At 39.9% G+C, this 26660-nt stretch overlaps 1 protein-coding gene across 1 annotated transcript; it reads left to right on the forward strand.

Annotated features, from left to right (window-relative positions):
• The first annotated feature begins 2606 nt into the window (after positions 1-2606).
• Positions 2607-25515, forward strand: LOC149923415 (proton-coupled zinc antiporter SLC30A1-like). Its single transcript, XM_090161504.1, has 8 exons — positions 2607-2973; positions 3472-3669; positions 9611-9845; positions 12402-12530; positions 14194-14406; positions 17723-17805; positions 19791-19973; positions 24171-25515. Exons 1-8 carry the CDS (start codon positions 2971-2973, stop codon positions 24504-24506), a joined length of 1380 nt encoding a protein of 459 aa, XP_090017630.1. The 5' UTR covers positions 2607-2970; the 3' UTR covers positions 24507-25515.
• Positions 25516-26660: the final 1145 nt, after the last annotated feature.

The following is a 26660-nucleotide window of genomic DNA, read 5'->3' on the forward strand; positions in this document are numbered from 1 at the left end:
TACGGGTTACAAGAGCCGGACCCCGACTCCCCGGTAAAGCCACCAGTTATTGCACACTCCGACCCCTTGAGGGCCGCCAGTTACACGGCAGCATTCTTGTTACCTATGAGATTTCTATGATATGGGCCATGGCATGTAAGCTATAGCCGAAATCGAGAGTTTCTGTCTCTAGCAGCCGACATTTCGCACATAAAAAATGCTCGCAATTTGTTGATCGGCCATCAAAAGTTATCTGTATGGTTTGAGCGCCCCTAGCGGAATATTATTTTAAGAATAGTTTTTGCATTTAAGCCGATACAAAAACAAGCGATGCGCTGAACTACTACAGGTTATAGTACAGTTTATAGGGGGAAAATCCTTGCTCACGGAATTTCTACTAATGGGTTGGGCGCGAGAGATCAAAGTTGGCCGTGGCTGAAATTTTCTGATCAACTAGTTCGCTGGGAAATCGCGATCGCCTGTGGAACACACGAATCTCGGCGAGACCTGCTCTCGATTTCCCAGTGGAACTTAAAATCAAAAATCGAGCGATCTTGGAGCGCGCGAGATCAGCAAGTGGAACGCGCAATAGTTAAGAGACGAAACGCTATTAATTAGTATTATAATCCTTTTTTACCCCAGGCAGTTAACGTCCAATTCTAGCTCCCCATTTGTTGGGACTGAACGTAAAAAGTTGAGAGTAGCGCATCGTAGCTCTTATCGCAGACGAATAGTTTTAAGTAGCTTCAAACAGAGGCGTACCGACCCGGGTTCAGGGGTACATTTTGAACCGGGCGCCAAGCTGTCTTATACGAACGGGGGGGGGGGGGGCGATAAAAACACTTCTATCTTTAAAATATCAAAGCTATATTTTTATTTTTATTTTGTATATAGGGATATGCCATTTTGTAAATTTTGAACCGGGCCCCATTTACTCTGGGTACGCCTCTGGCTTCAAGGGACTAGGGCGGAAATAAGACCACTTCCATGACCATCTACTCCTGGATCAATAACGTTTACACGTGATTTTTAGCCGGGTCAAGTAGGTCATTTTTAAGCGATTTCGGCACAGGTCTATGCACTATACATTCTGAGAAACATGTCGTTTACTATGGTAATTGGTCCCTAGCCCTGAGAGTGCGTACACTATACCCAATCGATCTTCGAGGAACTTCGAGGGGCTGATCACTCCGCGTAATCACTGTAAAAACCTTCCGTGATGAGTACGCAATTTCCGCGTAATCTTACTGCGCGTACGCTTCGCCCATCTTGGACTTCTTCTAAGTGATCAGTCCTTCGAGGAACTGTAGTACTGTACAAAGAAAAAGAATCTCCTGGCTGAAACGGCACTTCCGTTTCCTTCAAACCATAAAGCTGGTTTCAGACTCGACGGAAAATTAGCAGCGTAAAGTTGAACGTTAGCGGTATATCGAATGGGAATCAATTGTTGGCTCGACGTTTACTATCGTCTTTCCGTCATATTTTCGGTCGAGTGAGAAACCAGCTTTAAGCCTGGTTTTCACTTGGCGGAAAATCACCGACAGAAAGTTTGACGTCGGCGATATGGTTTTCGACGTTTCGCTCACTGTCGGCGTTTTAGCATTTTCACTTGGCGTTTTTTTAGGGCGGAAATAAAGCGATTTCTTTCTGGCAGCGAGTTCGTCGGTTTTCGTCTGATAGTGGAGATTTAAGCCTAGGCCTAAAAATGGATGATTTATCTGATCATAATAGTGAACTATTGATTAAAGCTCATGTAAGAATTTTAAATTTAATGTTATTTTACATGATCTATCGTGTTCAAAGAAATATGAGTTATGAAAGATCGGTTTGTGTGAAAGAAACATACTGGAAAAGAAGGCAACAAGGGTATAAAAAAAAAACACGTTCCAAAATTCACAGAAAAGCACGTGGCCGAGTTCCGGATGCAAGAAGCAGGAAATTAACCATCCCCCTGACGTCACAGTCACCTTTCGAAAATGGTTTTTGATTGGTTGAAAAAGAGCGAAATCGCCCAACTGAGCGAAAAAAATAGAAATGAAAATCGCGACACAAAACCGAAAACCGACGGAATTTCCGCCCGGCGTCGACGGAAATTTTCGCCCATTTTCCGTCGACGCCGGGCTTTTTCGCCCAAAAACCGCCAAGTGAAAACCAGGCTTTAAGCTGGTTTCACACTCGACGGAAAATAGCAGCGTAAAGTTGAACGTTAGCGGTATATCGAATGGGAATCAATTGTTGGCTCGACGTTTACTATCGTCTTTCCGGCATATTTCCCGTCGAGTGTGAAACCAGCTTTAATCGGGGAAAAACGACCGCAAACATCATCAGCGTAGATTTGCTGGATACTATCAAAATATAGCGCTTTTATTTTGAAAGATTCGATTTTCGAAAGACACGTGACGGGAGGGAATGGGGTTTCACGCACCGCCGTTATGTCTGACGCGAGAAGGACCACGGATTCGTCGTCTCGCGAACAGCTGACCGCCGGCGGCGCCAAAACGCGCGATTGCGTCATGGGAAAAGAAAACGTTTAGGCAGAGCGTCCCGCGGGTTCCGTTCGGAACTTCGGACCGATGAAATCGATACCGCCGTTAACCTCTATCAATTTCAATAGCTTTTAAAAAGTTCTTCTTCTTCAACGGGATATCCACAAAAAATGCCTTCCCGGAAGTACCATCTCCCCGTAACTTGACAAAAAATCTGCCTTTTATTTTACGCCCAAGACGCGCGCCAAAAAATAAAAATGGGATGAGTAATGCCAACCGCGAGTAAGTTTACGGACAAAATATATTGATTAGGGAAGTGGGGGGCCTTTTTCAAAGAATAAGCTTGTAACCGCCTTTCCAGAAATAATCTAGCATTTCGCTTCGAGTCCGCGTGGTTCGAGAAAGGGTTTAGTGACTCTTTGATTGTTTTCAATGTTGTCCGAAACGTTAAGTTAGCGTTGGACGACGTCTAACCTGGGGAGCCAGATCGAACCAGCTACTCAAAATGGTAAGTTTGAAATATTTATAACGTTAAATTCTTAAATGCGCCAGTAATCTCGCAAATTGTAAACAAAAAAAATATATAATTTTCAAAATGGAAAAGAATATTTGTAACGCAGATTTTCGCGTCTCGTATTTTTGGAGACGGGACTGGATGTACATTAGAGCGTGGACTAATTTATTTAATTAGTTCCGCGACAGGAAACAATTATTGCACGATAGAAGACAGTGCATATTCTTAGTAATCTCGAAAAATATACGCGTAGGCTCGTGGATACGGCTTTCATTCCCCTTCTCGTGGAAATTAACGAGATAATGTATTACCGCAAAAATGAAGTTCTACTGTTTTTGGAAACTTTGAACTTAGATACTAGATAGAGAACTACACTTCAGATAACGAAATAAAATCTAAAACTCCGACTCGCGAAAGAATAAGACTACGTCGCCAGTAAGATGGTTTATTCCGGATCTTTTTAACTTATTCAGTTTTTTGCAATTGTACCAGGAGGTCAAAGTATTTCATTCGGGGATGAAGCAAATCTGGAGTTCGTACCGATTGTACCTGATGATCGCTCTGTCGGGTATGTTCTTCGGAGCGGAATTGGTCGCCAGTCAGGTGACCCATTCTCTGGTGCTTCTGACCGACTCTTACCACATGCTTTACAACATTATGTCCCTCATGCTTCTAGTCGTCAGCTACAAAGTAAGATTCACTTCTAATTATCTTCGCTTTGAGTATCGGCTCTGATTCTGGCTAAATGACGTCGGTTTCTTCGGAAAGAATACCTTTTTCGTTACTGGTTTCGTGACTAGCTAGGTTGTGGTTCCCTCCCAAACGGTGTACCGCGGAACCAAACCACCGATTCCAGGGTCTCCGCGGAATGACTTTGGAAAATAAATATAAATATAAATATAACGTGTTAATAACCTGATAACACTATCTTAAGTATACATTTTCTTATAGTTTGAAGTTTAGTCTAAACTTGTATTCTTTCTTCACCAACCACTTAGTACGAAAATTTTCACAAATAAATCAGCGTTAAAGTTTTGTATAATCTATAGTAATTCGTATTTAGTCAAATGATTAACTACACTAGTTTTTGTTTGAAAATTTTAATATGTAAAACCGTTAAAAGCGTTATTTAGGTAAAAATAATTGCATTTTCTCTAAGAAAATTCCAATAGAATTAAATATGGGTTTAAATTGTTTCTCTTTTTATAAGAAATTTTAGCTAATTTTACCTAATAAATATGGATATTTTTTGTCATGGGTTTCGATGCGTATTCTTTCAGATAAAAAGGGTTCTACAAAGAAAAACGTTTGGGAACCCCTGAGCTAGAGCATAAAGCTAACTCTCCCGCGAGTACATAAATACTATGTTAGAAATAAGCCTTAATTGTTACTACACTAACGAAGGGTAGATTCGAATGTAAGCTTTTAATTTCAAGAGTTTTTACTGTTTTGTAGGGCTGTGCGAGTAGTGGTTTTAGGCAATCGAGTCGGGTACCAAGTATCTGAAAACGTTTTCGTCGAGCGTCGAGTCGGGTAGTATTTTTGCCGAGTCGGGTAATAGAGCCAAAATTTTATTTATTCGAGTAGTCAAGAAAAACGTTTTAGTACTCGATCGAGTTTTTTCGGGTAATTTTCTTTAATTATTAATAATGGTATTCTTGATTATTCATAACTGTATTAAACTTGATATATGATAATTCATAACGAATTTAAAACTTACCAATTGATAGATAAGTTGACTGATTAACTGTATTATTAAACATTTAAACTACTAAATCGATACCTAAGTAACCTAAGTGCCGTAACCGCCATAGGGTCATCCGAATTCAAGGAGACGAAAAGAAATATAGTCATATCAGAGCGTCGCGTTGAAATTATTGCGGGGGAAACACAAAATTTTGTAAAATACTCGTCGAATAGTCGAGCAAGGATCCTATATGTTACCTATAGGATCCTCGAGTCGAGTACCCGAACATGCTGGGGGAAATAATAACCCGACGAATTCAGCAAGGTGGCTTATTCGAGTACCCGAATATGTAAATTTTCGATACTCGATAATCGACGAGTATTGAATTTTTCTTATTCGAGTTACGAGTTCGGGTACCCGACCTAAAAATATGATGGGTACTCGATGATGCTCGAGTACTCGCACAACCCTACTGTTTTGCAATGTATCTTTTACGAGAGAAATATCTATCTTGGCTCGACGTATCATTTACCCCCAGTATTACTCAGATTAACGATAGTAAAATGTAGAATATTTTCCCGATGTTATAGTTTTTTAAAGTGTTTCGCCGGAGGGGTCCAGCATTCGTTCAAATTCCTTACACTCTAGAGAGAAAAAAATACTGAAATCTGGGCAAAAATCAGCCTCAAAAACCAGAAATCATCACGAAGTTCGTGCTCTGAAAATCTCAAAAGCCACGTTCAAACTAGAGCTTAAAACCTTGTTTAGGACGGTTTGCATGCCAGTTTTGACCGCCGACATAATTCTTGGTTGACTGGCATTCAAACTGACCTAAACTGGGTTTTAGGCCTTGGTGTGAACGTGGCATTATTTTCCAAAATAATGGGAATAATATTCTAAATAATGTCAAATAATATAAGCTACGTTCACTGTCACACTTACCCCTAATTTATAATACAAATATTAAATAACTAAAATTTACATATTTTTTGGTAGTAGCGGTATAGTTTCTTTGAAAGTACGTGTTTTTCGAATTGGTCGAAAACTCTGCTCGTCAACAAAGTTGGACAAAAATTTTGGCTCATTTGAATATCCGGCTATTGGCCATAAGTAGGCTAAATTTTGCGCCGCTTAAAATTGTTACCAGAAATGCCTGGCGTGAAGTACTGTTTAAAGGGGGTTTTCCTCGAGTTCTTCGAATTCCTCTTTAAAAACTTGTAGAGATTAACGGTAATAGCAAATGTAACATAATTACTCATAAGAATGCATCTGTATAACATTTCCATTGAAAAAAATTCAATGAGACCTTGTTTCACGCGGAACATACCGAGGGGTCGGACACTTGCCATTATTTTGTACGGGATTTTGCCACTAATTTTTTAAGTGATTTTGGGATTTCAATGTTAATTTACCATAGAAAGATTTGAAAGATTTTGCGATTTTAGACAAAGTGTACGGGATTTTGGTAAATGTCCGACCCCTCGGAACATACATTAAGCGGACCCAAAAAGGCAAAAATTCTTATAATCGTTGCGCTATTTAAAAGCTTACCATGGAAATGAAATCACGTGATCGCGAGGCACGGATTAAACTTGACATGGGCAAAGCCAGAAACGCGCGAGGAATTCTCACTAACTTCCGTTTCCAATCAGTAAAGTTGATGACGCGTATTTCGTCACGGAATTGTAAGTGACGTAATTTACGTCATATCCCATGAACAAGGTTTCATTAACGAAAATGCTTTTATGGCATACTTATGAGTGATTATGTTACATATGGTAATAGTAAGTGGCAGGGAGATGTTAGCTCGCGTGGCATGAAGGGCTTTCCACCACCCTCCCGGACTGTAATCCGGCCACCTGAATTAAAAGTCGCTCGATGACTTAAGCCTATGGTGGTGCATTGGGTTACTAGCCTAGCTGATTATTTTTTCTATTATTATTATCTATCTAGGGCGTTAAAATTAAGTGATCGAGGCATTTTTATATTTTACGGCCTATCGCCGATGAAAAAAATACATTCCATAAGGATATTTACTTAATAAAACCCATTTGATTCTGGACTCTGGAGGTAATAGTTTTGGATAAATCAGCGGGAACCCGCGAAGGTATTGGTTTCAAGCGAATAACATTAGAGCGATAGACGGATGGATAATCGTTCTAAAGGCCGTGATCACACTAGAGCCTAAAACTAGGTTTAAGTTGCTTTGAATGGCATTTTTGGGCTATGAAATTGAAATAAAATCGTAAGCGATAGTGTGAACGCGGCTAAAAAGATGTTTCCATAACCTAGGCCTTTAACGGGGAGTTTTCATTCTGCTGTCCCCCTTTAAATTAGGCCAACATGTTCAGCGGTTGGCCTACCACCAGGGTATTTGTGCTCCACTAAAGTTAATTTAAAGGGGGACAGGCGGAAAAAAACCTAGGCCTTTAAAGTCAATTATGGAGTTTGTGCTACCGCGAGTGGACTTTTCATTATACTGCCAAAGCTGTTGTCAAAGTTTTAGCCATAGAAATCTCATAGGTAACTAGAATGCTACCGTGTAACTGGCAAATGGACCAAATGCCGTGGCAGACGATAGCCAGATCTCAGCCAATCAGAGCTCAAAGAGTGGTTCTGCCAAGAATGACGTCACCTATCTCCCGCTATAGTAGCGGATCCAAGGAGGATTATTATCCTCCTTGGCGGAACCACTCTACGGCCTCTCATTGGCTGAAGGTTCAAGGCGAACTGGCGTCAAGCTCGGCCGTAGGCGGCAGCATTCTAGTTACCTATGAGATTTCTATGGTTTTAGCAGCAACTTTCGGCCGGGGGAAAGACCGTCGAGGATAATTTTATGGAAAAATGTATTTCGAAAGACTGAGTGAAAATTTACTTCTTTAGAAGATTCTTGTTCTTCCACGCTATAGCATCGTCTGTTCCGTCGTCTTCTATTCCAAGGTTAAAGGGCCAAAAAATCGCGAAACAACAAACAGGGCTGGAAAAATTTCTGTCACGATTCTTTGGTGGAGGAGCTACTTAAAAATTCAGGACGAATACTTAAAGGGGAACGGCCAAGCTGTTCCAAATATGGCCTTATTTCCGTATCAAAAGATTAACAAGACGTTCAAAATACTAACACGTACCTTTTTTTGCCTTGAAAAAATAGCTTTTGGCCCAAAAAGTTGAAACGAAAAATAACGCCAGGTGTTTGGGTTTGAATTGTCGCCGCCATCTTAGGGGCTGCCGCCAGCGCCCCTAACCCCGTATGAGCGATTTGCGAACTATCCTGACTTTTAAAATCGCGCAATTTAGGCTTAGGTCTCTTATAACTGGAACGCGCCGCGCGTGCAAAACATATACATTCTTTAACGAAATCGGCCATTTCATTACAGGCCTAATTTAAAATAGTACAGGCAAGGGCGCCTGAACGTGCTCATCAGCTCGAGACGTCGCGTGCACTTGACCGCGTGAAGCGGCCTTGCATGCACTATTTGAAATCAGGGCTGTAACAAAATGGCAGCTCTTACAAATAAGGATATGAAAGAGTGTATTTTTTGCGTCTTCAGCAGCGCGCGCTCTTACGTTGTTTTTCTGTCTCGCCGACTTCTCCCCAGGTGTCGCGGCGGACGCGCGCTTTTCGATTTCCCGAAATTTCTTTATTTTATTAAAAATTAACCACTCAATATTTTTTGATGCGGTTTTCGCCATAAATTTTAGTTTTTAATGGGCTATATGGCTATCTAACTGGTTAAAGCTTGACCGTTCCCCTTTAGAATGATCCTTTTCAAGGGATGAAAATGGAACAGTCGATGGTATGGCGTAGGGAAACGAGAATCTTTGTGAGATAGGGGAACGAAATGTTCACCCTCTGACTTAAGGAATCTATCTGTGATTTGAAAAGAAAGACTCTGAGTTGGTTAAGTAGGTCATGCCACCTAGAAGGAATAAACGCAAGGAGAACGCAGCTAGCCTTTAAAAATGCACGCTAACGCAGTGTTCTGTACAAATTTCAGTGGACGAGCCTTAACGCTGAGCGTTTTACGGGCGGGGGGGAAGACTATCTCCGAATTTCCCCCTTCCGACGGCAGCCGGCGCTAAAGCGTTTAACCAATGAAAATATTATACAAGAAAATAGACGTCTTTTGACGGGTTGCGTGCTCTTTGTGTGGGGTGCTGTGTTTGTTGCTCCTAGGTGCTACTAAAGCCACGTACGGGCACAATAGGGATTAAAACCCAGTTTAGGTTGGTTTAAATGGCAGTTTTGACCGCAAATGATAATTCTTGGTTCGCACGTGCGAAATCGCTTCACCCCGGTTCGCTTATAGCCAACGCTTAACGTGATTTCAAATTTATTTTATTATTTATTTATATAATAAAGAAATCGGTCACTAAGCTAGTGTTAGCTTATATGTGGCCGTACAGTATATCAAAATAGTTACAGGTTATTGGTTATTGATTAAACAACAAAAACTTACAAAATACAAATAAAAGGGGTGCATACGGTACAACGAGTTAAAAGGGTCATTTGAGACTAAGAGTAAAACGAAGTCACAGATAATAGTATAAATGGTATAGTTGGGGAAAACGTAAAAGGGGAGTCAAATAAAAGTTAAAAATAAAAGTTAAGCTAACATTTTGAAAATACTACAATGTATCCCTAAACCGTTAGTTAAATATGTTTACTATAATTAAATATGTTTACTATACATACAGTATTGTTATTTGACATAATTTATAATCTTATTCCCATAATTTTGGAAAATACGAGCAATTGGACTTCCCCGCCTTGTCGTTTTGAAAGCGATTCTAAGCGAGCGGACTTGGATGAGTTGTTGCTTCCCGAACCTACACGAAGCGATTTCTCGCGCTGGTTTTGTGTGAACCTGGCTTAACAGTTGGGCACTACCAGGGTTATCTGAAGTTTTATATTGAATTTAAGACTTTGGTACCGTCCGCGTGTAGATGTCCAAAGATGGTACTGTGAAGAATACGTTCGGTTGGGCCCGCGTCGAGGTGCTGGGCATGTTGTTCAACATCTTGTTCCTGAGCGCTCTGTACTTCGCCAACTGCATGGAAGCCTTGTTGACGTTAGCGCACGCCTCTCACGAAACGACCAAACCGACGTACCCGTTGCTCGTGTTGACCTTTGGCCTTCTGGGAATGCTACTCAACGCTCTGTGCTTCTTTCTGATCGGAGGTAAGTGGTCTCCCGCGTATGTCCCCACACCGAAAGAATTTCCAGCCAGTGGCGCCTCTAGTGTAAACGCTATTTCAAAAGACCCCATTTTTGTGGCGAAATTTAAATAATTGTCCGATTTATTAATATTAACGTATTTAGTTCGAGGAAAGGACTAAGAGTGTCGTAATTTTGATTGAAACTGTAGTTGCTGCAAGCTTAATGTGGAAACAATTGAGCAATAAAAGAACTAAAGAATTATGCCTGGTTTGATGAAGAAATGGTCGACTATGGTCGATATGTCCTTGTAGATTGCTGGCAAAGTTTCTAATTCTTATAGTCTAGTCTCCTCCATAGATATATGAAATAGCAAAAGTGACATAATTACCAAAAGTGTGTCAATCGGACCAATTTATTAATGAATGTTACGAGCGAAATACAAGTTGAGAGGAGAGAAGGGAATGTATGCCTTGAGGAGGGAAGGAAGTTAAAACCAACAAATAACGCTTCCTAGTGAGGAACGGAGGAAGTAAGTAGCACTGGTCAAAGTTAAGAGTATTTTCTGATTTTTCATCGTTCTGTGGAGATGCTATCGCCATCTACCCACGATATAATGCCATAGACTAAAAAAAGATCCAGAAAGGCGACAATAAATAGTCTATGTGGTCGATCTCGAGTCGAGCATTCATTAAACCTTTAGCATACGAAAGTACAGGGATTGTCACACTTTTATTAATTATGTCACTTTTGGAAATAGTATAGATCCACAATTCTACGAGCGACTGATACGGAAGTGACAGCTAGCAGACAACGCGTATTTTCTGGATGCGATACCTTATAGCGCCATCTTTCCACCAAAAGCCAAAAAAATGACGCACTACTTCAACTCCACGTTACTCTGGGGCTATTAACATTATTAGGCCTAATAAACCGCGTTATTTTTTATAAATACTAATTTTGATCACCGATAGATGGCACTATTACCTAGCACATCGAGAAAATAGGTGAAAACTATTCGCCAGTCGGGACTGCTCAAAGAACTGTTCAGGACTGAGCTCTGACGTCAACAAAATTTCCCTGACAGTTCGGAACTAGATCACGAATAGTCTAACCTTTGGTTACCGATAATGGCACTATTACGTAGCGCATCCAGAAAATAAGGGTACCGTGTCGATTTGATCGTCATTTAAAAGGAGGGCATTGGGAGTCGTTTCAACATAATAATTCTCGATAATTAGCAATAAATAACGTTTTTGGTTCGACCTAGTGTATATGCGCTTCAATAAATTATCCTTCAAGGAAATCACCGAGAAGTAATATTTCCCAGAGCCAGGATACGCAAGTTATTGTTTATATAGTGCTTGTGGAAATAATGGAAACTTTTCACCTGTCAACAGAACGTCGTGTTTTTGCCAAGCCGTATTATGTCAAAAAAGTTACCTGGTTTAAAGTGAACGCTTGTTGCTGCTGTAAAGGTGAAAAATTTCCATTATTTTAACAAGCACTATATGAACAGTGACTTGCAGGTCCTGGCTCTCGGAAATATTACTTCTTGGCGATTTCCTTGGAGGATGATTTATTGAAGCGTCTATTAGGTCTTGTAGGTTGAGCTTGCCAAAGAGTACTGGAACAAACTAACTGCCTTGTATTTGCTTCAAACTCCAAAATCCCTCGTCCCATTTACAAAGCTACACTCTGATCGGGGAAGTCCCTATTTTGCGGAAAGAATATTTTGCATACTTTTGCAAAACTAGTGCGAACTGGCAATTTTCAAGAATAGCGCCCCCTCCTATATATTTGTTTTGAATGTGCTATAATATTGTATTTTTCGCAAGGAATCTATAGTCTTAGTCGATAATTCAAAATAACGGTCAAAAACGCCGCCGATCATGCAGTTTAGTAAAATATTTTCGGAAATGAATACTTAAGGAGATATAGTTAATTTAATATTATATACTTGATGCGTAAGGCTTGGTACTGTCCTCTAGGTCGCGTTATAGATGGCCCATGACTTTTTTAGTATGGGGTTGTGGAGGGGCCGCGCGCCCCCAGCACTCAAGCGAAGTGAGTGCGCGGCGCCGTCAGGCGCCAATGTATAGTCTTTGGATAATTTTTAATTAACTATATCTCCTTACGTATTCATTTCCGAAAAATAATTTTAACGGCAATAGATTCCTTGCGAAAAATACTAAATTATAGCACAACCAAAACAAATATATACAAAGGGCGCTATTCTTGAAAATAGACAGTTCGCACTAGTTTTGCAAAAGTATGCAGAATATTCTTTCCGCAAAATAAGTCTTGAAAATGGCCAGTTCGCACTAGTTTTGCAAAAGTATGCAGAATATTCTTTCCGCAAAATAGGACTTACCTCTTTTGATAGTTTTCCGAGCCCTCACAGCTCCCTTGAAACTCCCTTTAACACGTTCGTCGTGTTATGATCGAGGCTTAGCGGCAAAATGTATTTCGTAAATTGTAATAAACGTCTTTTCTATGAAATAATGGAAACGCTTCTTAAGATTGACGTTTAATTCGGGACTTGCTTCGGAACAATGAACTATTTATCTCGCCGGGCAGGTTACACCCATCACCAGGACTGCTATCTCAGCATTGAGGGCAGTGACGTCCATTTTAGCTACGTCGTCAACGACGCCGAAAATCAAAACCGGGTTCCGTGCATCTCGCCTATTGAAGAAGATCTGACAGGTATCTATTCAATTTTAAACCCACCTTTCAAATCAATAATTTTGCAAGCTCACGTCATAAGTATCATAATAGACGTAAGTGTGACACTAATCGGATAATGTATTTACTTATCCCAAGAAAATGTGGCCGCAATGAGGAAGATTTTGACTCCCGCTACGCAACACCAGGGGGGGGGGGGGCTCGGGGCTTTAACCAGTATATCAACCGCATTAGATTGCCATTTTGAAACGACCTTGCAAGACTCCCTCGGAGCATGGACTAATCAATACATTGACGGAAGGGGACTTGTTAAAGGGGAACGGCCAAGCTTTTCCAAATATGGCCTTATTTTCGTATCAAAAGATTAACAAGACGTTCAATATACTAACAGTACCTTTTTTGTCTTGAAAAAATAGCTTTTGGCTCAAAAAGTTGAAACGAAAAATAACGCCAGGTGTTTGGGTTTGAATTTTCGCCGCCATCTTAGGGGCTGCCGCCAGCGCCCCTAACCCCGTATGAGCGATTTGCGAACTATCCTAACTTTTAAAATCGCCCAAAATTTAGGCTTGGGTCTCTTATAACTGTAACGTGCCGCGCGTGCAAAACATATTTTTCGCGTCTTCAGTAGCGCGCGCTTTTACGTTGTTTTTCCGTCTCGCCGACTTCTCACCAGGTGTCGCGGCGGACGCGCGCTTTACGATATCCCGAAATTTCTTTATTTTATTAAAATTTAACCACTCAATATTTTTTTATGCGGTTTTCGCTATAAATTTTAGTTTTTAATGGGCTATAGGGCTATCTAACTGCCGTTCCCCTTTAAATGTTTGGCCCCATTTTTACCCCCTTTCACTGTAGTTTTTGCTGAGTCAAAAAGGAAATAGTATTGCCGTTTGTCGTCTGCTATATAGCCTGGCTGTTGAAAGGCCCAAACTCTCCTCTAACGGTTTCAAGTTGACTTTAATTACAGAATTACGGCGGAAATATTATATTTTAATAGTTTGATTGAACATTATTACGTAAAATTATCGTTTAAAATATGAGGAAAAAGTTATGTCTACCCCTCTTGCAAAAGTAAATCAAGGTATAAATCTGTTTTATTTCTCTTTTTTTCGGGTAAAATTGAGAAAATAGTTTCGTATGTATATGAAGAAAAATTCATATTTATAAATATACGACTTAATCTACATTAAATTTAAAAAATCAACCTTACACATCGCACCATTCTTGCTTTTCAACATGACTAGAATTCCCCTACCCCCTTTCGTTTCATCCCCTTGACTCATTTTGTCGTTAGTTCCGGAAAACGCCACCAAAGCGCACATTTAACAATCGCTGTCCGCGAAAATGTATCTGCCTACCGTCCCTGTATTGATTAGTCCATGCTCGGAGTCCCTCGAGCTGATTGATACGCGGGGACAAATAAAATGTACTGTGGAAGGGTATCGAAAACCTGTCCTCTTAATTTACTGTCCATGGTTAGCCACTTTACAAACATTACCGCCTGGAGAAAAGGAAGTGTTATACTTATTTAATTTAGGTTACTTATGGTGACGCTTCTTTATATCGCGGTTTATTTTAAAAGATAATATTATCCGAAAGCGCGAAGTGTAATAACGCGAATTTTGGTATTCGTGGGGGGTAAAATACTTTCGGCAAATGTATTTATCGTTTCATATTTTCGCAGATAAATCGGCGACGGAGGCTGGTAGTAATAAATCAGCCCCACGTTCGAGGAAACTTCTGATCCTGGACTTGACCCGCGATGGCGCTGGCTGTTTGATAGTCACCGCCTGCGCTTGCGTCATTTACTTCGTCGAGGGGACCATCGCCGAGTACGCCGACCCGTTCTTCTGCATCGTGGCTGCGTCTTTGGTCATCGTCACCGTCTATCCATTCTGTAAGATCGTCTTGTCAACCCGGAATCCATTACGGGAACTGCACTTTGTGGGTTTTGATAGCTTGTTAAAGGGAATATAACACCCGGGGATTAACTAAGCAACAAACCACGTGTTTTGGGCAGCGGGAAAGGTCTATCAGAGTCACGTGATAGAAGGGGAAAGAGTTACCTAAAATTCGACCCGTAGTTTTAAAACTATTCTGTGAACTTCGAGACTCCACGTAATTGGTGTACACGCTCTTAATTTGACTGTACTAATCAGTGGCGTAGGAACGGGGGGTACAATGTACGCCCCTTGGAAGCGGGCGCCAACTTAGTGTGGAAGGGGGCGCCAACTTAGTGTGGAAGGGGGCGCCAACTTAGTGTGGAAGGGGGCGCCAACTTAGTGTGGAAGGGGGCGCCAACTTAGTGTGGAAGGGGGCGCCAACTTAGTGTGGAAGGGGGCGCCAACTTAGTGTGGAAGGGGGCGCCAACTTAGTGTGGAAGGGGGCGCCAACTTAGTGTGGAAGGGGGCGCCAACTTAGTGTGGAAGGGGGCGCCAACTTAGTGTGGAAGGGGGCGCCAACTTAGTGTGGAAGGGGGCGCCAACTTAGTGTGGAAGGGGGCGCCAACTTAGTGTGGAAGGGGGCGCCAACTTAGTGTGGAAGGGGGCGCCAACTTAGTGTGGAAGGGGGCGCCAACTTAGTGTGGAAGGGGGCGCCAACTTAGTGTGGAAGGGGGCGCCAACTTAGTGTGGAAGGGGGCGCCAACTTAGGCATCCAAGCTGAACCCCCCCCTTAATCCATAACGTTCCTACGCGCCTGGTACTAATTAGAGTACGCGTACTCTTTATAGCCTGTACCTTTTGCAGTGTTGAGTACGCGTAATCGGTGTACAGGCTATCCAACAGTAGTTAGCCTCTCGGTGGACCTTCAAGCAGCGGCATTAGGAATGGCCAATATTTAAACCCTCTCAGTTTGCGGGTGGTAATCAACGATGTTGCGATACTGTTTGTTATACCGCGCAGTACCGAATTTAGTCATCCAAATAATACAATTTTAGGAACTAGTTATTAGCCCCGTAAGTCAGGTAAAAATTAACCAAGTAAAGAAAACCAATTGAAACTATAGTTTCCAGGAAGTGTTAAAAGCTATCTCGAGGTTTTAAAGCTACTGGTTTTAGGTGCTGAACCGAGCGTGCTGAACTACGGAAAAATTATTTCAATAGACGAAGCTTAAAGGGCCACACCGGCGTTTGAAAAAACTCTACCCGGGCCCGGGGTACTTTTGCCTCGTTTACCCCCCCCCCCCTAACGCTGGCCCTGCGTGCTACCAGATACGACCAATCATATTCTGGAAACTGGTTAAATTTAAACACCGGTGTGTCCCTTTTAATCGAAATATTTCCGATTGCCGGTTTTTTAACGAAGCGATTACCCACTTCCGGCACGTGACCTCCAAAAAATCGTCCTCGGTTGCTGTAGAGCGCTATCTAGAGTTGGTTACCATGGTAACTACGGAGGTCATGTTTTCGGAGCTCCGGCAGGTAGTGGGCTAACGCTATTGGCTGCGCGCGAGGCGATGATTTCGAATCGAGGATACGGAGGTAGAGCTCGGGCTTAGCCGAGAAGTAGACCCGACAATTTTCCTAGTAGTGTTATGGATTCCTACAACAACCAAAAGTATAAAAGGGTTCTTGGGAAAGAAGTTTCCATCTAAGATGTAAAATTGTAACGCGTGCCTTCGCAAGCTCGAGGCAGTATCCAATGGGCGCTATTTTCTAGCCACGAAATAGTATGCATTTTGAAAGTACATGTTTCTAGCGAATAAGACGAACCGGTTAGCGAGATGGATACTTATCTCTAAAACATTGCAAATTTTAAGATATTAATAATTAAAGCTGAATTTTAACTTCCGCTATAACCATAAGTGTATAATATTGTTACATAAGTGTGACGCTTCCTATTCTTCACATGCAAATGTTTTACTGACCCGAGGTGTTACACACCGATTTTGTTCAAACTCGGGGGATTAGTAGACCATGTAACTTGAAAAATCCTAAAGGGATTTTATTCAATGGGCAACGGGTTTGCCATGGCAACGAAAAATGTTTTCGACAACATGAAATGGAAATTTTCGCATTGAAAATAACTTGGGATTTTGCCTGATTTCCCTGTGAAAATTTTTTAAAAAATTGATCAAAAATGTGATTAATTTTATTTTTTTCGTCAATTTTTATTATTTTGGTATTTTATTTCATTTTTCAATAGGTGATTATGAAAAATATCGGTGGTCACGTGATTTGGTTAAGTACTACCAAGTTGAAATTATCAAAATTGGCCCTTTTTGTAAATTTGTCTGGCTAGTTGGGCAAGGGTTAGCGAGATTTCTATAACTTCATTGTTCAATCGAAAGGATTTTTCGTTTTTCGTTTGAGAGAAGTTTGCAAAGTCGTTAAATTAAGGTAATTCATTTATTAAATGAAATATTTTTTAATTCTATCCACTACAACATTAGGTGAATATTTACTAGGGCTAAGCATCCTATTATACAAGATGTTCATAATTAGAAACAGAAATAATGGCAACATGTATGAAAATATAACCTTGTGTCTTCTATTAAAATTGGGCTTGTTTCTTTATAAATACTTGGTCTAGAACTATACGAAAAAAAATATATATATATGATAAATTTGTTAACTTTATGTATTTTTAATAATTTTAGAAAAATACTAACTTTTCAAACAATCAATCCATGGTTGGTGCTTTTTACTAAACGCGGACGACCGCGGGCCTCGGTAGGTGCAGACGAATTTAAGCAGCCGACAATTTGTCAAAAAATAACCAACTTCCGTGAGCCTCTGCGTGCAATTCTTTTTCATAATCACCTATTCTAAAATGTTTCACGGGAATCGGTCAAAATCCCATGTTATTTTCAATGGGAAAATTTCCATTTTATGTTGTCAAAAACATTTTTCGTTGCCATTGCAAAACCGTTGCCCATTGAATAAAATCCCTATAGGATTTTTCAAGTTACATGAAGGTCTACCAATCCCCCGAGTTTGAACAAAATCGGTGTGTAACACCTCGGGTAGTCTCCTTGTGAGAGCTATTCACAAAACAGACGGGCTTCGTCGCCGCTTTGCGTCCGCTCACTAACGCGTCACACGTAGCCTTTGCCAGCGACTCGCTAGAGGGAGATTTTCTTCTCGTGATGACGTCACTCCGCGGCTAGCTCTCTGTAAAATATTGCCTATAGTGGCAAACGTATGGAATAATCTTATAGACTTATGGTATAACTAATAAGCCCGGATGTGTGTCTAACCGTTTGTGTTGCAGTGAAGGAGACGGGGTTGATCCTCCTGCAGACAATCCCCCATCGCATCGACATCCTCGCCATTAAAAAGAAGTTGATGGAGGAGGTAAGCCATTTCCACCAACAAACGTTTCTAATTATGATTCACACCAGTGCCAGTTCCCCATCGGTCTTAAAGGGGAACGGTCAAGCTTTAGCCAGTTAGATAGCCCTATAGCCCATTAAAAACTAAAATTTATGGCGAAAACCGCATCAAAAAATATTGAGTGGTTAATTTTTAATAAAATCGAAAAGCGCGCGTCCGCCGCGACACCTGGTGAGAAGTCGGTGAGACAGAAAAACCACGTAAAAGCGCGCGCTGCTGAAGACGCAAAAGATTGGTTTTGCACGCGCGGCGTGTTCCAGTTATAAGAGACTTAAGCCTAAATTGCGCGATTTTAAAAGTTCGGATAGTTCGCAAATCGCTCATACGGGGTTAGGGGCGCTGGCGGCAGCCCCTAAGATGGCGGCGAAAATTCAAACCCAAACACCTGGCGTTATTTTTCGTTTCAACTTTTTGGCCCAAAAGCTATTTTTACAAAACAAAAAAGGTACGTGTTAGTATATTGAACGTCTTGTTAATCTTTTGATACGAAAATAAGGCCATATTTGGAAAAGCTTGGCCGTTCCCCTTTGAATTTTTACTGAGTGTGTGCCTTTTCCAGAACCTGGAATGATTTGTTCTTAAACAGAGATGAAACTGATAATTTTCAGTAATATCGGACTCACGCGCGGTTAGACGAAAAAGCAGACTAGTATGGTACTTTGACGTCATGCCTCAGCTCGACCTCGGTGACCTATGACGTCAGCTTAGGCTTCCCTTTGTTATGAAAAAGTCAAATTCTAATAGTTATTTTTAAAGCCGATAGATGGCGGTACGGTTATTGAAACTCTTATAGAAATCTGTTCTTCTAACACAGTAACACTTTAAAGTAACTAGTAGTAACAAGCTACTTACGTATAAAATCAGAAGAATTAAATTAGAAATAACTTTATTTACGCAAAAAAAATTTAAATGTAAAATATATTTTGTAAATTAAGTTCCTATTTTTAATTTCTTCAGGTTCTACTAAACCTGGTGCTTGGATTAATAATAGTAGTTCCTACCTGGAAATATCACTTGAAATAAAACCTGACCAGCAAAGGGCTTTTGCGACAGCAGCGCTGCTTCTGCGAAGTTAGCGGATAGTTCCTGAAACTCCCGTAACACGTAGCCTTCTACAAGGCAGGACCCGTAACAAACACTTAGCAAATGCACGCGGGACTATATAGTGATATATCCAGGTAGTGTTGTAAGTCGGAAAATTTTCCGGAAAATGACCGAGGCCTTTTTTCCGGAAAATATTCCGTATTTTTCCGAAAAAAATAAAAAAATGTTTTCATTCCATGATTAGTCTAATATATTGTTTGCAAATTGAAATAAAGCGGCATTTTCGGCTAATTTTTTCGAATCTGAAAGTAAAACTAAACCTCTAGACTAGTTTAAACTGATTAACAATGTAACGCTATTAATGTTTTGTAGTATGTTTACTGATATTAGACATTTTATATCGATACAAAGTTAAAAACATTAAAAACCCTTAAAAGGTAATTAATGTTTCAAATTTTATTTTTCCGATTTGCGGAAAATTTTCTGCATTTTATTTTTCCGATTTGCGGAAAATTTTCTGCATTTTATTTTTCCGGAAAATTAACAACACTAAATCTACTATTATTTATCCAAGCCTGGTGGAAGGACCATATATGAAACTTCATATTATCTATAAGATGCGTCTTTTATTCCCTGGAAGTATGACGTCAATTTTACGTCACTCCATACACATGCTATCAGTAATTAATTAGATTAGCTGGCACTCTTATGGAACATAATTACAGACCAATGCCTGTTTTCCACTGGCGCGCGCAACGATACGTTTCTCAGCTTTGAAACGTTCAAATGTTTCTACGTGCGTAAGGAAAATAACAAATATATGACGCGCGCTGGTGGAAAACAAGCTTTACACTACGGCAATTCCTCGCCTACGTAATACAATTATAATACAAACGCGTCAGATTCCTAGCATCCTGGACGTCCACGACCTTCACATTTGGCAGTTGACTAACGCGGAGGTCATCGCCACGACTCACATTACGGTGGCTTCACCAGCAATCTACAAGGACATATCGACCAAAGTCGACCATTTCTTCATCAAACAAGGCATCATCAAGGCCACCATTCAACCGGAATTCTGGACCGTAAGACGGACAGTCATTAGATACCTTACATTCTTGGACCTAGAATCTAGAGATGGTCAGAACACGATAGGAATAGACGGCAGTGACGTCTAGTTTTTCCGAAATGAACTAATATATTCCAGCTAGGAGCAACAAACACAACACCCCACACAAGGAGAACGCAACCCGTCAAAAGTCGTGCATTTTCTTGAGTACATTTTTTTCATTGGTTAGACGCTTTAGCGCCCGCTGCCGTCGGAAGGGGAAAATTCGGAAATGGTCTTCCCCCTTTCCGTAAAACGTTCGGAGTAAAGGTTCGTCCAATGAAATTTGTACACAACACTGCGTTCCCCTTGCGTTTGTTGCTCCTAGATGCCACGATTTAACGATGCCATAGAGCTGTGAGTGCTTCTAGATTCTTGGTCCATCGCGGAATTTGAATGGATTTTGAAAGGGGGATATAAAAATTATTGACCGGATCAGTGGCGTAAATAAGGCCCCAAAATTCCTATCAAATAATATGCTAGATACTGACTAAAACCCCGAAAAAAGGTTTCGTAGGGAGGCCTAGGGTGTCTTAGCTACGCCAATGAAGTCATGGACCTCATTATGAAGTTCCCACATCCGCCGAAAACAAACTTGGCGGCGTTGGCGCTGTGTGTAATTTTCTCCGCCAAGGCCAGAATTAATGGATGCATTTATACTGTAGAGGGAATGACTATGTTGAGACAATACGTGGACAAACATGGTATACATTTTCCTCAGCACCGAGAATGGGGAGGAACAACGTTTGACTAGGGTCGGACGACGTCACTTTTGGAGAACCAATAAGATACCAGGACAATTTGATAGACCTTTAATAGAACATACTGACAGATCGTCAGTTGAATAGACACTTCAATAAAACATTTTCAAGGAAATTGCCAAGAAGTAATATTTCTGAGAGCCAGGACCTGCAAGTCACTGTTTATAAAAACTTGTGGAGGTTAACGGTAATAGTGAGTGTAGGGAGCTGTTGGCATGCATGGCTTGCCACCACCCTCCTACGCATTGTAACCCGGCCACCTGAATTAATGGCTTCAAAAGTCGCTCGATGACTTAGGCCTAAGGTAGTAGCCTAGCTGATTATTATTATTATTATTATTATTATTATGGAAATCTTTCACCTTTACGGCAGCAACAAGCGTTCCCTTTTAACCAGGTAACTTTTTTGACATATTAAGGCTTGGCAAAAACACGACGTTCTGTTGACAGGTGAAAAGTTTCCATTATTATCAACAATCACTATACATGTATAAACAGTACTTGCAGGTCCTGGCTCTCTGAAATATTACTTCTTGGCGATTTCCTTGAAGGATGATTTATTTAAGCGCCTATAGATTCTTTTACGCGCGTATTTCATGGGAGTCGCCATTACCGTGCTACACGCGTGAGAACGGGTTTTGGGGGAAAGAACTTTCCACGGTAGAGCTACGTGCAGTACGTCTATGGCAGCTGCCTGTGGAGCAAATCGTGGGAAGGTCCTTGATGGGGGGAAAGGCGCGCGTAAAAGAGTGGAAGCCCGATGAATTCCGTATTTAATTTATAAATTATTTATAAATTGGTTTTCCTATTAAATAGTAAGTTAAAGTTAAGCCTTGGTTAAAAATGAGTTACTGAACGTACCCCTTAATTATACGTTCTGAAAATTAAATATTTACTTGAGATAAGTTATCAATAGATAAAGTTGACTATTATACCGAGTTGCATTCCTTGAAAAGGGCTAAAATATCTCGTAGATAAATCTCTTATAAGGAATATAGTTGACTTTATATCCCACCCCCCCCCCCCCCCCATTTGAGATAACACTGATAAACACAATCTTCGAGCACTTGGATAAATTTGCAATTCCGCAACTATGAATTGATATAACAGCCTGTCATAAACGCGTATCTGTTTTTGTCATACTTATGTAACTTTTATTAGCTATTGAATGTAAAATTGCCCAATTTCCAAGAATCAACATGGTGGGAATGATAAATCTATCAAATGCTCATTCCCGATATTCCAATTTGCCATTACCGATTCAAATTAAGCTTTCTCAAGGTTGATTCAGTATCCATTACCGCGGGATTTTGACGGTTATTGCGGTAAATGGTAATAAACAGTTTCCATGCAGCTATCCAATACTCTAAAGGAGCTAACATAAGCCTATCATAAGGTCCCCATAAGCAAAGGTCTATGCCTTTTGTGCTACGAGCACACACCCGTTATTAAGTGGTAGGCATTATAAACTGGCACCTCCTAGTGGTTACGTCCTCAACGACGCATTTCTGCAAACAATTTCGCGAAATGAATTATGAATGCGAACAGGCGAACCACCCGGGATAAATCTCCGCCGCCAGCCCATAGCACCGTAGCCAAGGCTTATTCAAAATGTTTCTTTATTATGTCTATGGTTATCGCTTTCAAAGTTAAAATTAACACTTAAATCTTGGCAAAATAATTCATCAGAACCTAAAACTGGCTATTATAAATAAGAGTTGTGTTTCTCAAGGTATTTATTTTCTAAATGTGAGATTTAGACGCGTTTTGTGTGGCATTTATCAACCCGAGCGTGGCTGCTCTGGCTCTACCATAGACGAATCAACTGGGCTTCCACATTTGATACGTAAAATTTCCCTCTTGCGATAATTTTGTTAAACTAAAGATCCCTTTTTTCCCTTTTTTGACTTGGAAATTCCGATATTTTATCCCTCGCTATATTTTGAGCTCTTAATACTATTGTATATAAATATTAAATTTTATTTCTCAAAAGTAGTCCAAATGTAAGGTTTTATTACTTACATTTGAATAATTTTGTAAAAATATATCGTCAAAAGCCGCAAATTGATATTTAGATCATGACTTTCATTACAATGAAGATGACAAGTTTTAGGAACGTATTAAAAATGTTTTTACATCTGTAACTCATAACATATCCATGGACTAAATGTAAAATTAGAGTAGACTAGTAAAGGCAATATTATCAGAAAAGCTAAAAAATCCCTTTCTTCCCGTTCAAAGAACAGTTTTCCCTCTTTCCCCAGCGATAGGCGGTATTCCCTCACTTGTCCCGTTTTCCCTCTTAAATTACATTAATCCCTTTTAACGTTTTGGAAGGTTGAAAAATCCCGGAAAAGGGAAAAATTCCCCGCATGTGGAAGCACCGAAGAGAATATTTTATATGTAGGAGTTTTGAAAACGAAGATGGCGCTACTGCCCTATCGTCGTACGTTCATTTTCTTCCCGCAAGGACAACGCCGTTACCACGGGCCCCTATTCTAGACCTTTACTTATGGGGTACTTATGGGTCTGCTTAGAGCCGCGCCTGCCGCGCTGCTTACAATTGTAAGAAGTGCCGCAAAGAGTAACGGTAAAAAGCCAACCTTCTGTATTAGAATCTTTTTCCGTTTTGCGACGCTATTGGGTTTAGATATCTTCCGCAAAATTTTACAATGTCACTTCAATCGCTTCTTCTGATCATCTGACAGTTTTACATTGCCACGCAGAACATTTATACAATATTACACAATAGCTTTGATCGCGTCGTTATTAGCATATTTGATGGCGGCATTTCTCTGACACGAATTACACGTAGTCGGGTATCTTAAAAACTCTTTATGACTGTGAATTATCTTCATTTTGGGATAAAACAGCAGCTTCTTCTTCTGGTATAAGTACGATTCGTAGTCTGTGTTCATCTGACGTAGATGGTTTCAAATCAACCCATAAATACCCAAAGTCTCTAGCAATTTCTTGATGAAATGCGTCGATGACTTATTTATACTGTTAGTTGAGGAAATCTGTCTAGCCAAATTAAATATCGCTGATTTGTCACGTGGGATTTTGAAAATTATCAGATAGTGAATGTTTAAATTCAATGTTCTAATTTCCTTCCCAAGATAATACAAAATTTGCATAAGCACCTCTTATAAACCAATTGGTTACGTCCTTGTTATAATTTGATATCTCACAAAGTAAATCTAAATCATCAAGTATAACCAAATTCTTGACATTTGAGTCGTACATTTTCACGTCTAATAATCCTTCGTGAAATTCAACTGTGGTTGTATCATGTATACTCGGTTGCAGGTCAACGACGTTAACATGATCCCCTATACTAGACCTTATGATAGGCTTATGGCGCTACTAATATTAAACTAGTGTAAGAAACCATCTGAACGAGCTTATTTGCAGGGTGAAAACCCGTCAGACCTCCCGTTCCATTGCATACTGCCTTGCACCAAGGAATGCGGCGAACCGACGTGTTGCGGAGAGAAGACTCGTAACGGCGACGCCAATGGCAACCACGAAGACCCATCGGCGCTCCAAGTGAGATACCGCCACGGCCACTCGCACAGTCAGTCGAGCGCCAGCTCCGGCGACTCCATCCTCAACCAAGTGCCTTCGGACGTCAAGTGTCTGATGGATCCACCATCGAACAAGGCGCTCGCCCAAAGCCCGGATTACGACCGCCTAATTCTACCGATTGACCTGTCCATCCTCAGAACTCTCAAAGAAACTGTATTATAGCGGTTGCCGAGTGTAGGAATTTTTAATACTAATACGTACCTTAAAATAATAGGTTCGCTTTTGGAACCGTTTACTGATAATTTGATAGACCGAGGCTTAGTGAAATTCGCGCTTTGTCCGAGTGTTGATGAGCTCTCGGCGTGAATTGAATGAAAATGAGTTCGCTTTTGGGAACTGTTTGTTGATGATAAATTGATTGACCGAGGCTTAGTGAATTTCGCGTTTTGTCCGAGTGTTGATGAGCTCTCGGCGTGAATTGAATGAAAATGAGTTCGCTTTTGGGAACTGTTTGTTGATGATAAATTGATTGACCGAGGCTTAGTGAATTTCGCGTTTTGTCCCAGTGTTGATGAGCTCTCAGCGTGAATTGAATGAAAATGAGTTCGCTTTTGGGAATTGTTTGTTGATGATAAATTGATTGACCGAGGCTTAGTGAATTTCGCGCGTTGTCCGAGTGTTGATGAGCTCTCAGCGTGAATTGAATGAAAATGAGTTCGCTTTTGGGAACTGTTTGTTGATGATAAATTGATTGACCGAGGCTTAGAGAATTTCGCGCGTTGTCCGAGTGTTGGTGAACTCTCGGCGCAAATAAAGCGGAGGGTCATTGGCTCTTAAAAGTGTACGGGGTCAAAACGCGTCCCCAACAAAACCGCATTGGATAACTTCCTACGTTGACGATTCCATCCTACACATAAATGCGGCATTTCAATCGATTTTGCTGGAGAATTCTCTTCCCTCTTTCAAAAAATAAATAAACCCTTCGGAAAGCGTAGGGTGGAAGCCCGGAACTGACCTAACAAGAACGGGGGATGTGCCATTATGTTATTATATTCAGCGACATATTTATAAAAATAAAAACGCGTTTTCCAAATTTTTATCGACGATGAAATAAATGATTTCGCGAGTTTTTTTACTATTTAATAATAATACAAATGTTTGTTAAAAAGTGTGAAATTATATAACGACAACGCTTTGTTGCAATAAATATTTTTTACGAAAAATATATTTTGTTTATTTTCTGCCAATTTTTAATTTTAAAATGTGATTTTATTAATTTCCTAGTGGAAATTGTAATAAAAAAATCAATTCCTTTTTATTTGAAGGAATATGCACTAATCGTTTTGAGTGCAGAGTTGTTAATTTGCATTTCAGTTCAGTAAGGATCAAATGTATTTTGCTTTTCTATATTTAAATTTGGTTTTCTACTCAAGTATTTTTTCTTAAAATAAGGAGCATGATATTTGAGTTTGCTTTTTTCTCAAATAAAGAGCATGATATTTAATCCTAATTTTACTCTCAAATGACGAGCATGATATTCAATCCTAATTTTATTCTCAAAAAAATGACGAGCATTATATTCAATTCTAATTTTCTCCTCAAATGAAGAGCATGATATTTAATCCTAATTTTCTCCTTAAATGCGAGCATGATATTTAATCCTAATTTTATTCTCAAATGAAGAGCGTAATATTATATTCTAATTTTCTCCTTAAATGCGAGCATGATATTTAATCCTAATTTTATTCTCAAATGAAGAGCATTATATTTAATCCTAATTTTCTCCTTAAATGCGAGCATGATATTTAATCCTAATTTTATTCTCAAATGAAGTGCATGATATTTAATCCTAATTTTATTCTCAAATGAAGAGCATGATATTTAATTCTAATTTTCTCTTTAAATGCGAGCGTGATATTCAAACCTAATTTTATTCTCAAATGAAGAGCATGATATTTAATCCTAATTTTCTCCTTAAATGCGAGCATGGTATTTAATCCTAATTTTATTCTCAAATGAAGAACATGATATTTAATCCTAATTTTATTCTCAAAAGTAAGAGCATGATATTTAATTCTAATTTTCTCTTTAAATGCGAGCGTGATATTCAATCCTAATTTTATTCTCAAATGAAGAGCATGATATTTAATCCTAATTTTCTCTTTAAATGCGAGCATGATATTTAATCCTAATTTTATTCTCAAATGAAGAGCATGATATTTAATTCTAATTTTCTCTTTAAATGCCAGCGTGATATTCAATCCTAATTTTATTCTCAAATGAAGAGCATGATATTTAATTCTAATTTTCTCTTTAAATGCGAGCGTGATATTCAATCCTAATTTTATTCTCAAATGAAGAGCATGATATTTAATC

Source organism: Leiobunum rupestre, chromosome 10 (genome assembly GCF_980474605.1).
Source record: "Leiobunum rupestre chromosome 10, qqLeiRupe1.1.hap1, whole genome shotgun sequence".
Taxonomy (NCBI): domain Eukaryota; kingdom Metazoa; phylum Arthropoda; class Arachnida; order Opiliones; family Sclerosomatidae; genus Leiobunum; species Leiobunum rupestre.

Coding starts and splice junctions, on each gene's coding strand:
- LOC149923415 (XM_090161504.1), top strand. Junction 14,407..17,722: donor CGTCACCGTCTATCCATTCT/GTAAGATCGTCT, acceptor TTTGTGTTGCAG/TGAAGGAGACGGGGTTGATC. Junction 17,806..19,790: donor AAAAGAAGTTGATGGAGGAG/GTAAGCCATTTC, acceptor CAAACGCGTCAG/ATTCCTAGCATCCTGGACGT.